At 53.3% G+C, this 17014-nt stretch overlaps 2 protein-coding genes across 2 annotated transcripts; both read left to right on the forward strand.

The window, feature by feature from the left end:
* The first annotated feature begins 4536 nt into the window (after positions 1-4536).
* Positions 4537-5673, forward strand: HMX3 (H6 family homeobox 3). Its single transcript, XM_030453487.1, has 2 exons — positions 4537-4852; positions 5063-5673. Exons 1-2 carry the CDS (start codon positions 4537-4539, stop codon positions 5671-5673), a joined length of 927 nt encoding a protein of 308 aa, XP_030309347.1.
* An 8667-nt stretch (positions 5674-14340) lies between these two features.
* HMX2 (H6 family homeobox 2) lies at positions 14341-15931 on the forward strand. The gene is made up of 2 exons (XM_030453535.1): positions 14341-14617; positions 15381-15931. The coding sequence occupies exons 1-2, from the start codon at positions 14341-14343 to the stop codon at positions 15929-15931; spliced, it is 828 nt and encodes a 275-aa protein (XP_030309395.1).
* The last annotated feature ends 1083 nt before the right edge of the window (positions 15932-17014 follow it).

Raw genomic sequence — 17014 nt, forward strand, 5'->3', positions numbered from 1 at the left:
TCCCTGCAGCTGCTGCAAAGCCAAATGCTGCAGGCACCTACAGGAGGGCAAAGGGCTGGTATAGGGAGGCTCTTCTGGCTGGCCAGTGCCTTCTCAGCCCTGGTGAGGCCACACCTTGAGTCCTGTGTCCAGTTCTGGGCCCCTCAGCTCAGGAAGGAGATTGAGGTCCTGGAGCAGGTCCAAAGGAGGCAACTGGGCTGGTGAAGGGACTCGAGCACAGACCCTGTGAGGAGAGGCTGAGGGAGCTGGGGGTGTTCAGCCTAAAGAAGAGGAGGCTCAGGGGAGACCTCATCACTCTCTACAACTCCCTGAAAGGAGGTTGGAGCCAGGGGGGGGTTGGGCTCTTTTCCCAGGCAACTCTCAGCAAGACAAGAGGGCAGGGTCTCAAGTTGTGCCAGGGGAGGTTTAGGTTGGAGATTAGAAAGAATTTCTTTCTGGAGAGGGTGATCAGGCATTGGAATGGGCTGCCCAGGGAAGTAGTGGATTCTCCGTGTCTGGAGATATTTCAAAAGAGACTGGATGTGGCTGTAGAGAAACAAGACAAACCAGGTGCCTGGAGTTGCCAAAGAGTGGGTGTGAGTCCACCTGTGCCTGGTTAGGGCAGGCCCCCTATTACCAGGGGGCCAACAAAGGTGGGACACACACCCACAGAGAGAAGCTCAGCTCACTCTGGTGCGAGGCAATGGAGAGGCCAGCAGCTCGTCGAGCCTCAGGAGCAAGAAAGGCTCTTCCTGCTACATGTGGTACTCAGTGCCATGGTCTAGCAACTGCAAAGGTGGTTCAAGGGTTGGACTTGGTGATCTCTGAGGTCCCGTCCAACCCAGCCTGTTCTATGATTCTATGATTCTTCTGCAAGGACATGGCAGGTCCTGCCACTGTCAAGAAGCCTCTGTCATATCAAAAGCAGATGAAAACCTCATTGCTTCCACCCTGCAAGTCCTGGCTGCAGCCCTCCCACAGCTGCTGGGTGGAAAAACAAAGGAGCGAGGGAACTAAGCACAAGGAACCTTCACTTTCCCTCTTGGACTGGGGATTAAAAAAAAAAAAACAACAAACAAAAAAACCGAAACCCAAAATGACAGGCGTTTGTCACCTGTGGTTACTGTGGCAGACACTCAGGGACAACAGCTGCAAGGATGATGCAAGAATTTTCCTGAAATACAACAGGTGATGCAGGGGGTGACTTTGTGAGCACATAAAATCAGCAGAGGGGAAGGCAGGACATGCTGGAGCTCCCAGAAGTGTGGCCCCACAAAATCCCAGATTCACACTTGGGCTTAGCAAGTGTGTGGCTCTTCAGAAAAAATAATGGAAAAGAAGAGGCAGTGCTGAAAGAGGATAAATAAGGAGATAAATCACTTTGCAGCACAATGCAAGCCAAAACCTGAAAATAAACAATTACTTTAAATCATATCAAGCAGCTATCACAAACATCACATTTATACAATTGATCCATGTGTAAATTAGCCAATTAATTCTGAATTGGAGCACTAATGAAATAATAATTATCTGTTCACAATGTAATGGTAGGAGCATGAATCTAAAAACTGAAATAAAAGATTGCAGCAAAGTTCCCTCAGCTCCATCACCACTGGGCATGAGAGGGTGGGATGGTCAATACCAGTCTTTAATGCCCAGATTTTGCTGTTACATCATAAATAAAACACATAAATGTGTGAGAATCCTATGGGCTGGAAATACCACAGGTGTAGATGTAAAAAGGCTCTTTTAGAATATTTTAAAATATTGCTTTCTTCTTTTCTTTTTTTTTTTTTTTCTCTTTTTTTTTTTCCTTCCCCCCTCCTCTTTTTTTTTTTTTTTTTTTTTTGTCCCCAGAACAAAGCATCACAAAGTGGAAATATCTTTTACAAATCCTCAGAAGTGCTGCTTTTTTTTTTTTTTTCTCATCCCTCCTTGGCTTTTCACTACAAGTGGCTGTTTACCCTATGAGATTCCAGAAGGATTAGGACCTCGTAGTTACTAAAGCAGGGAGAGATGGATGGAAAAGGGTGGGAATTTCTGTACAGAATCATTTGGATGAATAAAAAACCAAAATCTCTAAACCAAGATCTCCCCTGAGATGAAGAAAAATGCCTTGGGATCCACCATAAGAACTTGCAACCTTTCTTTTATTTGTTTCCAGCTCTTATAGGAAAAAAAGAAGCTTTAGCCTAGGTCTTTGTAGGAGATGTGAGACCCCTGGTTTGGTGACTAAAGGCTGTTTTCTGTTTTCTGTACAATTTTTTTCCCCAAAATTGAGTATTTCCACAGAAATAGAATTTCTTTGAAAAATTCCTGAGGAGTTTAACTTTGCCTGATGTCTCTGAGAGAAACAGTTGTTAGCAAGAGCAGAATATTTCTGTAAACTCCTATCAATTGCTGGAAGCTCATCCTCAAGATGGATTTTTCATCTCTGCACCTCTCTGTTTATCTAAACCACTCCCTGCAACGAAAATAAGGGTTTAAAAATGGTCTCATTAGAGACAGTGCTCTGAAAAGGTCATGTACACCAGAAGTATACAATTATCATGCCTGTTGCAGAAAAAAAAATTATATTATTTGGTCTATGTAAATTTTCCCTGGATGTATAACCCCAAACGTTCAGGGGAAGCAGAACTCCCGAGGATAGTTTGCAAGTGTTAACACTGATAACTTTGATTGAGATAAAAGAGGTTTTATTTCAAACTGCCAGGTCTTTAAAAGTGGATGGCAAGAGGAATCACTTATATTTGATCTGAGCATTAAAGCATTTAAATTCAGAGATTGTTGCCCCCTGTGAGCACACACACTTCTCAGTCTGTAGCTCTGCCTGTGCCAGGACAGATTTTCACAGTGCCTGCTCACATGTATCTCAAATGTTTAGATGCACATCAGAGTTGAGAGGCTAATACGCTCTTTTCTTTGCCTTTATTTTGCTTTCTTTCTTTCCCCTTCTGTCTTCCTTCCTTTCTTTCTTCCTTCTTTCTTCTTCTCCTCTTCCTTTTATTTTTCCTCTATTTTTAGCTTTCTTTTTCTCTCCTTCCTTCTTTCCTTCTATAGTGTTTTTCCATTCCTTACCTTTCCCTTCCTTTCTCCTTTCTCCTTTCCTTTCTCATTCCCTTTCCTTTCCTTTCCTTTCCCTTCCTTTCTCCTTTCTCCTTTCCTTCCCTTTCCTTTCTCCTTTCCTTTCCTTTCCTTTCCTTTCCTTTCCTTTCCTTTCCTTTCCTTTCCTTTCCTTTCCTTTCTCCTTTCCTTTCTCCTTTCCTTTCCATCCCTTTTCTTTTCGTCCCTTCTCTTCCCTTCCCTTTTCCCTTTTCCCTTTTCCTTTCTCCCTCTCCCGGTGGCCGTACCCACGGGCCCCGAGCGGTACCACCGCTACACCGCCCGCCACCTCGGTTCGTCCCCGCACGTCCCCGTAGCCAATTCCCCGGGATCCGCGGTGCGGAGAGGTGCGGAGAGGTGCGGAGAGGTGCGGAGAGATGCGGAGAGATGCGGAAGGTGCTGAAGGCCGCTCCGCCTGCGAACCCGGTACCCGCCCGGTCCGGGGCGCTCCGGGAAGCGCGATGGACCCGGCAGGGGGCGCTCTCTGCCCGGCAGCGGTCCCGGTCCCGGGCAGGTTGGGCCGGGCAGGGCCTTAAGCCCCCCCGGAACCTCCTCGGGACCCCCTTGAAGCTCCCAGGTGTCGGCCACCCCTCGCCCCGCCGCGGCTTCGACGTGTGTCCCGCAGCCGACGGGACGGGCGGGGGCAGCGGTGCCGCCCGCCAAGTCGCTTTTTTGCCCCAAGGCAGAGCCCGGCTCAAGCCGGTAGCCCGGTTCGGCCCGGTAGCCCGTCTCGGTCCGTTACCCCCCGTCGCCGGCGGCTTTTGTTACCGGCGGTGCGGGGCGGGGAGGGGGCGGCGCGGCGGGGCGAGGGGAGGTTTAGTGACAGGAGCTGCGCGGTCGGTGCCATTCGCCTCCCGGCGCTCCCGTGGTGCTTCAGCACCGCCGGGATCCCTTTGTGCTAATAGCCCCGTCCTCATTTGCTGCCTAATTGGACTATATAAAGCCAATAACGGGCGGGCGCTCGTAGCCTCCAGCCACGGCTGCACGTCGCGGGGGGGAGAGGCGGGGGGAGCCGGGGCCGCTGCGGGCAGGGGCTGCGCGGAGCCTTCTCCTCCCGGCTGCCTCCCCGCCTAATCCCATTTGCCATCCTGCGTGCCCAATCGCCGCCTGCTCCCCGCGTTTAACTTGGATGACATTTTGATTTCATCATTAGCATCCGGCGCCAGGTTGACGCAGGAACAGCAGCGGCGGCGGTGGGAGGCGGCGGCGGCGGCGGCAGCGACGACCCCGGCTCTTCGCCTGCCCGTAGCAGCCCCCCGGTGCCGAGGGCTGCCCGGGTCCCCTCGGCCCCCCGCCCTGCCGCCCCCTCATGCGAGGGGCCCCCGGCCGGCCCCGCCGCCCCGCACACACCCCGCCCCGCCGCTCCTCTGCCCCGCGCCCCTGGGAGCCGCCACCTGCGCAGCGGGCGCGGGCTGCGGGGCCAGCGGCGGGCAGGAGCCGGGCGGGCACCGGAGGATGCCGGAGACAGGGCAGGAACCGGCCAGCGCCCCTCCACCGCCCCCCAAGGAGTCTTTCTACATCAAGAACCTCCTCAACGGCGACCCCCCCAAGGCTCCCCCCAAGCAGCCGAGGGCTCTGTTCGCCCCCTCGGGCAAAGCGGCGGTGGACGGTGCCGGCTTTGCCCTCTCGCAGGTGGGCGACCTCGCCTTCCCCCGTTTCGAGATCCCGGCTCCCCGTTTCGCCCTGAGCGCCCACTGCCTGGAGCGCGCCCAGACCTGGTGGTACCCCTACGCCCTGACGCCGGCCGGAGCCCACCTGCCCCGCACGGAAGGTACCGCTCCCCCCTCCATCCTTCCCTCCCCTTCCCGGCGGGGCGGTAGGGACCGGGGGAGGGAGGCAAAGCTGGAAGCGGGGGGCTGGCCGGCTCTTCCCGCTGCCCCCCGACGGGACGCGGGGGCCGGGCGGTGAAGGTATCTCTTTGTGTCCCTTACCCCCCCCTTCCTCCTTCTTCTTCTCCTCCTCCCTCGTCCTTTCCCTCCAGCCGCCGAAAAATCCTTGCTGAGAGATTCGTCCCCCGCCTCGGGCACCGACCGGGACTCCCCGGAACCGCTGCTGAAGGCGGAGGGAGAGCAGAAGGAGTTGGACTCCAAGAGCCCCGACGAGATCGTTTTGGAAGAGAGCGACTCGGAGGAGGCGAAGAAGGAAGGAAGCAGCGCGGAGGACTGGAAGAAACGAGAGGAAAGCCCGGAGAAGAAACCTTGCCGCAAGAAGAAGACCCGCACGGTGTTCAGCCGCAGCCAGGTCTTCCAGCTGGAGTCCACCTTCGACATGAAGCGGTACCTGAGCAGCTCGGAGCGGGCCGGCTTGGCCGCTTCCCTCCACCTGACAGAGACCCAGGTGAAGATTTGGTTCCAAAATCGTCGCAACAAGTGGAAGAGGCAATTAGCGGCCGAGCTGGAGGCGGCCAACCTCAGCCACGCCGCCGCGCAGCGCATCGTCCGCGTCCCCATCCTCTACCACGAGAACTCGGGCGCGGAGGCGGGCGCGGGGGGCGGTGGAGCCCCCGGTACCCAGCCCCTGCTCACCTTCCCTCACCCTGTCTACTATTCCCACCCCGTGGTCACCTCCGTGCCGCTCCTGCGGCCCGTCTGAGCCCGCCCGTCCTTGCGCGGAGGGGCGCGGAGAGGCGCGCAAGTCACCGGCCCGCTTGTAAGTACTCCAGCCACTCGTACGATTCACCCGGCCGGCGTCTGCGGAGCCGGGGAGTTGGGGAGGGGGGAAGAGGGGTCGGGTGGTGCTAGGAGGAAAGTCACAAAAAATTAGGAAAAATAAAAATGAAAACAAACAAACAAACAAACAAAAACAGCGGGAAGGGGAAGGGAAATAAGGAAAACGAAAGCGGGAACTTGTAGAGAACCCTGGAGCTGTCACATCTTTTGTAAAAGTGGAGGAAAACCGCGATGGTCCCTGTGGCTTTAGTTTTATTTTTGTAAAAAAAAAAAAAAAAATAATAAAAAAAATTAATGATCCCAGGCCACTCCTCGAGATTTGCCAAATGCTATCGAGAAGCTGATTTTCTGTTCCTTTCGGACCTCTCCTTCTGCCTCCAAATTTTCAGGCTCCACGTCCTGTCGTGACTCAAACTTCATTGACCGCGGCTTTTCATTTCAGCAGCCCCCGGTACCGATTTGCCACTTTGCTTTTGATGTAAGGGGTTTTTGTACCTTTCGGTTCCTGCCGTGGGACTTTCTAACGAGCAAGAAATACAGCCTCAAAGTGAACGGTTAAACACACCCACACGCTTTGAGCGACCTTTATTTATTATCATTTACCTAGATATTTTAAATTCTTGTTTATAATTCCTGTTTTCCTACTTGTTGGGTTGTTGAGAGGTTTTTGTTTGTTTTTTGTTTGTTTAGTTTTGTTTTCTTGTAAAGCTGTCTCGGTATTTTGGGGAAAAAAAAATCTGTACCCTTTTGCTTTCTTTTGTAATACTTATAATTATTATTATTATTATTATTATTATTATTATTATTGTACTTTTGAACTGTGCAATATTGTACGACGATTCTTAAAGCACTGCTTTTATTTGAATGGTGAGGAAAGGGTTTTTTGCATTGTATAATTGCGTTCGTTCATGTTGTAAAAATAAAATTAAAAAAAAAAAAAAGAAAGAAGAATTAAAAGCGAAGGGAAGTGAGAAGAGAGGAGCAGGGCATGGGAATAAGCATCAGCTCGGCTCATGCGAATAAATAAAGGAGATTCGGTGAGCTGGGCGCTTTAAGTGAAGGACAATCAACTTTAGGGTAATTTTAATTTATTTGAGATGATGTACAGTTTTCTTCTAAAGTCCATCGAGTATGTGGATTTTAATAGGCAGAAATCAAGCGAGGAGTGGACACCTTTAGTCTCTCTCTGTCTTAATGTCTGCTCACCTGTTGTCTGACAATTGTTTTCCGTCTTCCCAAGGGTTTGGGTTGGTTATTTTATTTTAGTTATTTCCCTCCCTTTTCGGTTGTACTCTCTGCCCTCTCGCTTTCTGTTTAGGAATCGGTCCTATTTTTAAAACAGCCTATATTGTTATAAGATTATTGTTGTGGTGGAAAAAAAATGAATCAATAAAACCCATTCCTTATCATTTTTTTTTCAAGTCTGGCTTCGGAGGAAAAAAAAAAAGAAAAAAGAAAAAAAATCAAACAAAACAAAACAAAAAAACCACAAATAAACTAAGCTGTGCCCAGGAATGCTGCTGCTGCTCGGCCAGGTCTCGGGGGTCGCGGGCACTGAGCCATCTCCCCCCGGGGGTCCCCGGTGGGGAGCGGATGGACGGGGTGGCTTTTCCCAGCTCCGGAGGCATCGTGGGTGGGTAACCCCGAGTGAGGGGTCCCAAGGGACCCTCTCTATGCTGGGCGAGACGGGGTGTGGGGTCCCTTCCTCCCCGTGGGCCTCTTCCCCGGGGGCTTCTCCTGAACTTCGGGCCACCCCTTCCTCTACCCCCCGCCGGCTGCTTCGCCCCTCGAGGGGGCTTGGGGGGGGGGTGTCGGATGTTCCATTCTCCCCACTTCTCCGGGAGGCTGCCGCAGACCCAAGGCACCCCAAGGTGCACCCCCTGACCTCCCCCTCCCACCGGGCTGTGCCCTCCGCCCCCGGCCGGAGCCGCCGCTCTTGGCCCTGCAGCCAGCGGGGTTTATTCCGAGATAGGATCGTTCCCCGCTTCCCGCAGATTGGCCCGAATCGAGGTGTTTATAGCGCCGAGGGCAAGATTTGGGGCCAAAGAAATAAAAATAAAACTCAGCGTTGCGAAAAGATAATCCTGCGTTTTCTTTTCGTTTGGGATAAAAACCCTGGCAATGGGTCGTAAACGAAAAATAAACAGAGTTTCGGAGTCAAAATACGCTGCTCGCTGTGTTGCCTACAAACAGAGTGATGCCTTTTCTGTTTGCGGTACTAACTTTGGGACAAGTCGCTTGTAGCTCATTAAAAATATTGTTGTAATAGCAAATAGGTCTTTCCATTTTACAGCGCGTTAGCACGATGTTATCAAACGGCGAAGAGAAAATAAAAATAATAATAATAATAATAATAAAGAAAGAAAAAACTACATTTATTTGTAGTCAGGGCTCTGAAAACTATTCCAGGCAGATCCGACCCTTCCCCAGCGGTCGCCCCTCGCCTGCGCGACCCTTCCGCGGGTGCGGATACAGCCAGGCCCAGCGCGGAGAGAAGGCACTTGAGCATCCTGCCCGTCAGGGCTGGTGTTGGTGGGATGTGATGGGGATGAAGTAGGATGTCCTTTTTTATTTTGTTTTTTTGATGAAGAAAAATAATTAAGGGAGAAAAAAATTAATAAAGGGAAACCAGAGCCCAGGTTTCCTGCTCCTTGCTGCCCTTGGACTCTGCGGAATCGACAGCAGACAACAGGCTGAGAAACCGAGCAGTGAAGTTGGGCAGTGGGCTGGGGGAGTGTGAACCTCATTCGTTGCCCCCCTTCCCGTGCCCCTCCTGCAGCTTTTCCCCCTTCTCCGGGATGCTCCTTTCTCTTCTCATCCAGAGCCAGCCGGATCTGCCCCTCAAGCATTTCTCAAGCCTCCAAAAAGTCTCCCCAAACTCTATCCTACCCCTAAATTTTCTGTGAAAAAGGGGGAAAAGAAGAAAAAGAAGAAGGAAAAGAAGAAGAAGAAAGAAAGAAAGAAAGAATAGTAAGAAAAGGAAAGAGAAAGAGAAAAAGAAAGAGAGAATGAAAAAGAAGAAAAAGCAGAAGAAAAAGAAGAAGAAAGAAGAAGAAAAAGAAGAAGGAGGGGGGGGATGTGAGAGGTTTAATCTCTCCCTTCGAGGGAGAAGGTGACATTTGGCCGTGGGTGCCCACCGAGCCGGGGCTCTGGGGTGGACCCGGCTCTCCCGGCTTCGCTGAGCCGCTCCCGGGCGGGGAACGCCGGTGAGGAGCGGGACAAGGTACCCCTAACGCACCCCCCCCTCCACAACCCCAACCCTGCCCAAAGTTTCTGGAGAGCCGGCATCGACTGCTGCGCTCCGATGAAGTGAAAACGATCTCTTGAGTGATGGGGGTAAAAAAAAAAATAAAAAAAATTAAAAACTATTTTTACAGAGACAAAAACTGTTTGGCAGAAAGTTGCTTCATTCTGTTCACAACTCTACGGCCACTTGTGTTTACTGCTACAACCCCGCTCGACAAATCTCTGCCTTTGTTTGCAACTCAAGAGATAACAGGGTTCTTCTCGGCCAGTGTTTTGAGCTTGGCTGAACCGAACTAGCTTGCCTGTTTGTGGTCGAAACACACATGTATTTCTTTTATTTGGTAGTAAATAGGAGCTTGCTGTGTACAGCAAACAGTGCGGGGGGTGGGGTGGGGGCAAGATATAAACTTCCCGGCCACTAGTTTTGGGGTTTCAGAAAGAGTTTTGCCTCCCGGAGGGATGAAGTAGGGATCGGGGTGCACCTTTCGCCCCTCTCCCCGCCCCCCAGCAACCGAACGCTCCCGGCGAGCCAGTTTAGGAGGTTGGTAATTTCTAATATTATTTTTTTTTCCCCTGCACACGGAAAATGGCAATTTTTCTGGTGCAGGTTGGTAGGAAAGGTTTTATTCTGCTGGCAGGGGCTGCGACGTGCAGGACAGGCTGCGGAGGTGGGGACACAGGGTGAGGACACAGAGCTCCGGTCACCGCTGCGGGGGAATAATCCCGCTTTAAAACAGTGGTGGAAATACGTGGGAGGGGTATTGGTGGTGATTTTTTTATTATTATTTTTTTTCTTTTTTCCAAATATGCTGCAAGTGTCTCTGTAATAATCACTTTACTCTATCGACTTGGTATAGTGGTGCTAACGGAATGAGAAGACCATTAAGAGCATTAACAGATTGGTACAGCATAATGCTTCAGTTCATATTGATCGCGAAACGTCTGTAAAATATTGTTTCAAATGAATCTATTGTTCCTGAGCTCTTTCGACGGTGTTGATGACCTTGGTTTGTTCTCGCTCATCCAAATTATTCTCCCGCCGCTCTCATCTCGTTGGGAACCGGGCGGAGGGACCGGCTCCCATCCGAAAGCGCAGGCTGAGGGGTCGGAATCACCTCAATAATGTAGCACCCCCATCCCGCCCCCCCCCCCCCAAAAAAAAAAAAAAAAAAGGATGAGGGGAAAGGAAGGGGCTCGGTGCGTGTCCCGGTGTGCGGGGAGCTCTCGGCTGAGCCTCCGCTCCGCACCCTGAGCGGATGCCGGGGCTGAGTGCGTCTAAAACCTCCTCCCCGTGACCGCATCCTCCGGTGAAGCCTGAAAAGTCGCCCAACGGAGAGGGCTAAACCTGTTTCCATCAATATCAAGTCGAAGAAGGGGGAGATCCTGCAGCCTTTCCCCAGGCAGCCCCCTCCCATCCCGCATCCTCTGGGGTGAGGGGGGATGCGGGGAGCGGGATCGGTGCCTGGGCCTTCGTGACTCTCTGGAGCTGATCGTGCATATTTTACAGCCCAGATCAGCCAATCCTTCCGGCTCATCGCGGTATCCCCGACTTAAAACTCCCTGTCCCCGCTCCTAGGGGCCGTGGGACGCCCGTCCCCCCGCGGGGACACGCGTGTGGCCCCGGGCTCTCCAGCGGGCGTGGGAAGCGGTAGCTCGGCGGGAATAAAACCTCAGCTTCCCTCAGGTTTGGTCACCTGGTCTTGGGTCTCCTGAGCTCCGATATTTTAAATAAATATAAAGAATCTCTTGCTCTCCTCAGCTCTATTCGCCTTCATGATGGAGTGGAACCATCAGATTTTCATCAAAGTTCTATTAAGTGAAACATAGGTTGCAGGGCACCCTCTGATTGAAACAGTTTAAATTTTAATTGTGTTTTTAATTTGACATATAGTTGCAGAAAGGAATGACACTACAACGCCAAGGGGCGGTCGATTTTCTTAATTTCTCCCAGAGGAATTGATGAGTCTATCAGGCCACTAGATTGGAAACACATTAAAGCTCTCTGGTTAGGTTGTTAATTGGAACTTGATGGATAGGGGGCCTTGGATAGGCTATGCTGATCCAATCTTCATGACTTTCTGTTTTCCAATAAATTACACGATTCATTTTCCAGCCACAGATTACATAAATTGTACACCTCTAGGGCTCTCTTTTTCAAATAGGGAGCCCTTTTCCCCAAAAGCCTATTGCGAGATGTCATTTGCACCAAAAAACGAGCAGCAGAGGCTCTTGAATGAAAATCGAAACATAATCAACGTTTATACTTAGAAAATTTATTGAGATCATTTTCTCTGGTATTTCCTTATTTTAAAGTTTGGACGCGCCATATATCATAATCCACACGTGTAAAGGGGACTGTGTTTAATATTTATCGAAGCTTGATTCCAAGATCAAACTTGTTTATGACTTCATCTGTCATTTCAGAGGGAACCTTCTCCCGATATTACGGCCGCTCAACAAGCCTATTTTCCGAGTACTGCAAAAGCAGCGGAGATCAATTTTTATCAGGCTCCCTGTGAAAGCTTGCTCAGGGCCACTTTAATATCGAGCATTGTAATAATCTGGAGATCTAAACTTTAAGCGTTCGCTCTGTCTTTCAAAGTTTATCTTGGCCGCGGCGTTTGATCATCTGTGCCCCGACGGGACGGGTTGGGGGCGGAGGGAGGAGGGGAGTGGGGGGGGGCGGCAGCCGCCGGCTGCCCTGGCGCAAAACCTTTAACGTGGTCGCTATCCCCTGTCTTGATGAATATTTAAACAGATGGTAATGAGCACTTGGCTGGATTGCTTCCCCCCTCCCCGCAGGAGAGGCACCGGGGCAGGGTCTTCTTCTCCCGCCAGCGACGGGCAGCATCCCGGAGGGGTTACCTCCGCTTCTCTTCCTCTCGAACGATGCTGCCGTTTCCCAAGTTTCGCCTAAAAAGCTCATTTCAAGGAAAACGATCTTTTTCTCAGGGGCTCACGCCTGCCCACAGCCTTCGTGCATCCCTGTCCATCCCTGGAGCATCCTCTCGGGCCGGCCGCTCTCCCCTGGGTGGCTCTCAAGGGCAAGACCCCCTTCGTGGGGAAGGGAGGACCCCTCCTGGGGCACCCTGAGCTACCGGTGGGCTTTGAAGGAAAGGAGGGCTGGGTGGGGGGCAGCCGGAGGCCAGCGGTGCCCCACGGGTGTCACGTCGGGGTGCTGCGGGGTTGCTTCTGGGGCACTCTCACTCCGTCCCCGTCCTCACGAAGGAGCCAAGCACTGAAAGTCCCCCCCGGGGGACCCTCCCCAGGTCGGGCTCGAGTGTTTTTGGCTTGGAGCCCTCTTGCCCCGCTCCCCCCTTCTTCTCCCCTGGCGGGAGGGTGCTGGGGTCTGGGTGCGGGACCAGCCGGTGCGGCAGAGAGGGATGAAGGACGATTTCTTAAATTGTATTTCAGTGCGGGGTCTTTCCGGGTTAATGAGCTGACATCATGATTAAAGCTGACCATTTGTAATGTGTCGCGACCCTGTTGAAAAGCACTGAAAAGGTTAATGTGGTAAAACAGGACAGCACCTGCCCCTCACAGGGAGAGGAGGAGCTGGAACACTTTTCCTAATCAATTAGTCCATTAATGAGTCTATCAAGTAGTTAAGTAGTTAAAGATTATGCCGCTGGTCTGGGTAACAGTCGTCATCTCGCTATACCTAATTATATTATAAGTACTTTATTCAATATACCAGACATAATATGGTGACTCGGAGTTAATGAAAATGTCATTTTAAAACGTCTTGACATTTGTCTCTATTGATTTGTATATTTCCATCTCATTCTTTGCTTTCCCCGATTTGATTTTTTTTGTTTAAATTTATTTTATTTTTTGGAAGGGAAGGCAGGTTTGGGAGAGGGGGAACGAAAACAGCGAGGGGAAGAATCAACAGCCGGAACCGGGGGACCCTCCGCGGCACGGGCCATCCGGGGTTAAAACTCCGGTGCCGGACTCCTTGTCAAGGCCAAGGCTATCGCGACACGAACGCGATCAAACCCACCGGGATTTCCGAGCTGGAGTAGCAGGAATGCTTCTCTCTGCTTTTCTCTTCTCTCCGGTGTTTTTTTCCCGGAGCTGTTGCCCCCTGACCCACGAGTGTTGTGTGTGTGTGTGTGTGGGGGCACTACCCCAACCAGCCAAAATATTTGCCCCATCTTCATTAATCAACGATATTCCCAGTTGTGGCTCGTGGGTCCGGGGGCAGCCCACGGACACGGGTGGCCCTGGGGACAGAAGGACGGACGAGGGAGTGGACGCAGCCATTTGGCAGAGGAGAAATGAATCCTCTGGAGACCCAAGATTGCGGTGACCGGGCTGGTGATATTCACACCTGCTCCAGGAAGCCGTCGGAGCTCGGCCTCGGACAGAGTTAGGGGAGAAAGGGGGTTGCAGGCCCCAGAAAATGTGGAAATGAGGGCAAGGACCTCACTAAAGGTCCCCCACTTTCCTGGGAGCGCAGGGAGCCGCGGGGAAGGGGGGAGAGCCCCCGAGGGGAAGACCCCCTGACTCCTGACAAAGTTTATTTGGCAACGCAGGATTTCCCCTCCTTCCTTTCTCCCCCCCCGGCTTCCAGACCCTCTGCAGAAAAGGCAGGAGGCATTTCGTGAAATATTTGTGACCGGTTGCTGTTTATTGAAGGAGTTTTTGCCGAGCAACCATCACACCGTAACAGTTTGTTTGTTTGCTTGTTTATTTATTTATTATGATTATTATTATTATTATTATTATTCCCCCCCACCCCCCTTATGACCAAGAAGGATGAAGATCCCCGGATATTCACAAAATGTTTATCCCACCCCCCTCATCAGGCATAAGACATTCAGCCCACGTCCCACTCGAGGTGAAGGGCGCAGAGGCACGGCGGGCGCTCAGCATCCCTCCCCCGGGAGAGAACGGGGGAAGGGAGGGGGGGGGGGGGCGTCAGAGAAGCCTCTGAACCCGCCGGGGAAGACCTCTCGGGGCTCTCCCCGGACCCATCTACCTGCCAACCGTGCCGGCCCCCCCTTCCCCACCTCGGACCCCGCGGGTTTCCAAACTTTCCGTCTCCGCAGCCGCCGTGATTGGCGAGGCGGAGGCCACCTCCATGCAAATGAAGCCCCGCCGCCCGCCGCCCGCAGATCAATAGGGACGCGGGGGAAGGAGCATGCAGTCCGCCTGGGCAGGCGCGGGGAGAGCCGGCAGAGGCACGCCGAAAACACCCCCCCCAAAAAACCAAGCCCCCCGCCGGCTCTCACCCCCAAACCTTCCCCCCACGTCCCCCCCTCCGTGCTCCCCTACACCTCGGTCCCCCGAACGCCTCTAAAGCGTGAGCTTCCCTCCTCTGCTTTCTTATGAACCCAGGATGAGCAGCAAAGAAGATCCCAGCAAGTGCTGTCCGGCGGCTGTTCCCATCTCCAGTTTCACCATCCAGTCCATCCTGGGCAGCGGCAGCACCGAAACTCCGCGGGAAACGGGCGGCAGGGCGGCCTCCTGGCCCCCCCGCCCCCGGACCCTCTCCCTTTCCTCAGAAGACGAGGAACCGGAGGAGAACTGGAAACATCGCGGCTGCTTCTGCTCCGAGGGGCAGGGCCCCGCTGAGCCGTGCCACAAACACCAGCCCCTCAGCTTCACCTGTCTCGGTGAGTACCGGGATGGGACGGGGCGGACGGGGCCCGCGGAGGAGCCGCGATGGGGGTGGGGGAAGGGGAAGGTATAGGTCACCCTCTCTGCTTTCGGGGCAGAGCGTATTTGCGCCGTCTCTGGCTGAAGGGGGGAGGAAGGAACTATTAAAAACAAACAAACAAACAAACAAAAAAAATCCCTTTTTTTTTTTTTTTTCTCCCTCCTTCCCACCCGGGGCTGATTTCCCTGGAGAGATGAGGTGCGATGGATAACTATGATCGTTTTCTTAGATTCCGTTTATTTAAGGCACTCGGTCAAAGGGAGAGAAAAGATTTGTCATTTTTTTGGGTGTATGTTGTTGTTTGGGTTTTGGGTTTTGTGGTGGGTTTTTTTAGCATTAATTTTGACTAAACGGTCTGTGAAATGCAATGCTTTAAAAGTAAAATCTGCCTGCTCATACTGGATAGGGAAGAACCAGTACCTTGGTACTCAACTGCTTTCACTAAGGTGTGCACAGCCACCTGTCCGTCCGTCCATCCATCCATCCATCCATCCATCCATCCATCCATCCCTTCCTCCTTCCCTTCCTCCATGTGATGGAGGCTCAGGGGTAGCCCAGAAGGCGATGACACCCCCCGGTGTCCATAGTGTCTCCTTCCGGGAGCGGAGGTGGCGAGTGCTAGCCCCGGTGACTTGCCCCAGGATCTCTGTGTGTGTGTGGGGAGTGTCTCGAACGTCGGGGGTACCGGTACCGACCCCCGTTCTCTCGTTTTGTTTCAGGCAGCGCCAAGGGGAGCGGAGCGGATGCGGCGGGCAGCGGGGAGAGGGGGGGGGCTTTCCTCTCGCCCCCCCAGCAGGACTGTAAAGAGGAGAAGGAGAAACCCCTGGGACCCTCCTCACCCTCTTGCGGGGACCGGCAGCGCGACGGCGGGGACCGGCAGGCCGGAACCGCCAAAAAGAAAACCCGCACGGTGTTCAGCCGCAGCCAGGTCTATCAGCTGGAATCCACCTTCGACATGAAGCGGTACCTGAGCAGCTCGGAGCGGGCCTGCCTGGCTTCCAGCCTGCAGCTGACCGAGACCCAGGTGAAAACCTGGTTCCAGAACCGCAGGAACAAATGGAAACGGCAGCTTTCGGCCGAGCTGGAGGCGGCCAACATGGCTCACGCCTCGGCGCAGACTCTGGTGGGGATGCCGCTGGTGTTCAGAGACAATTCTCTCCTCCGAGTGCCGGTCCCCCGGTCCATCGCCTTCCCCGCCCCTCTCTACTACCCCGGCAGCAATCTCTCGGCCTTACCGCTCTACAACCTCTACAACAAGATCGACTATTGAGCCGCCCACATCCCCTCCACTCCCCGCGGCCGCCCCGTCGGGGCCGGGACCGGGGGGCTCCGTGCAGGGTCTCGGGATGCCCCCACGGCGGGGACAGGAGAACGAAACTGATGGGAGGGAATTAAAAATGGAGAGGCCGGGGAGGGGTCGTGGGCAGCCCCCCCCTCTCCCCCCCCTCCTGCTATCCTGCCACTTGAAAAAAAAAAAAAAAAGCGTTATTTCAGATCTGTAAATATTTTTAAAGAAAGAAAAAAAAAATAAAAACTTTTAAGCCTCGTTTGTAAATTTGCCATCTCGATCGCGTGTTCCCACCGGGCGAAACCGGGCGTGTTCCCACCGGGCGGGTGTTTGCCCCCCAGGGGGTATCCCGGGGACCCGGGAGGGTTTCCCGCAGCCGGGTCGGGCACGACGGGACCCGCTGCTGTGGGAAGAACCGATGCATGGGAGAGCGAGAACGAGCTGTAACGCCAAGAGTTTATAAAAATGTTTGTTTGTTTGTTTTCTACCCTTCTGCTCCTTATTTCTTTTCCCGCAGGGAATATCAGGCGGGCCTGCCCGTCCCCCTGCCCATGACCCAACGGGTCCTCGGTCCCCTGTCCCTGGCTGGAAGAGGAAAGGCCTTTCTGCAACGCTTGGAAGCGGTTTGGGGAGCAGGGAGCGTTATTCTGGTTTGAGGAATATTTTTGCTAAAAACCGCGGAGAGAGGCAGCGGGCTCCGGGCAGCTCCCGGGGACGGACCCCGGCTCTTGCCGGCTCCTATCCCCTCCCCGGAGAACCCCCCCCGTCTGCCTCCTCACCGGGGACGGGTTCGGTCGTTAAACCAAAATAAATCCCCCCCAAAAAGTGGGGATTTAAACGGCGGGTACCGGTTCGGTACTGAGTGTGAGGGGTACTGCAGCAATAACGGGGCGGGTGCTTGCACGGGGGGAACGGATAGAGACAGAAATCAAAGGTTCCAAGGGGTAAATCAGGCGATTTTCGATGCCAGGGAACGGGAGGGCTCTGGCCACCGGTGTTTGAAGCCGCGGACTTCGGTTTCCCGCTCGGTTCTGCCCCTACCCGGCGGTACCGTCAGGTCTGGGC

Source organism: Calypte anna, chromosome 6 (genome assembly GCF_003957555.1).
Source record: "Calypte anna isolate BGI_N300 chromosome 6, bCalAnn1_v1.p, whole genome shotgun sequence".
NCBI lineage: Eukaryota > Metazoa > Chordata > Aves > Apodiformes > Trochilidae > Calypte > Calypte anna.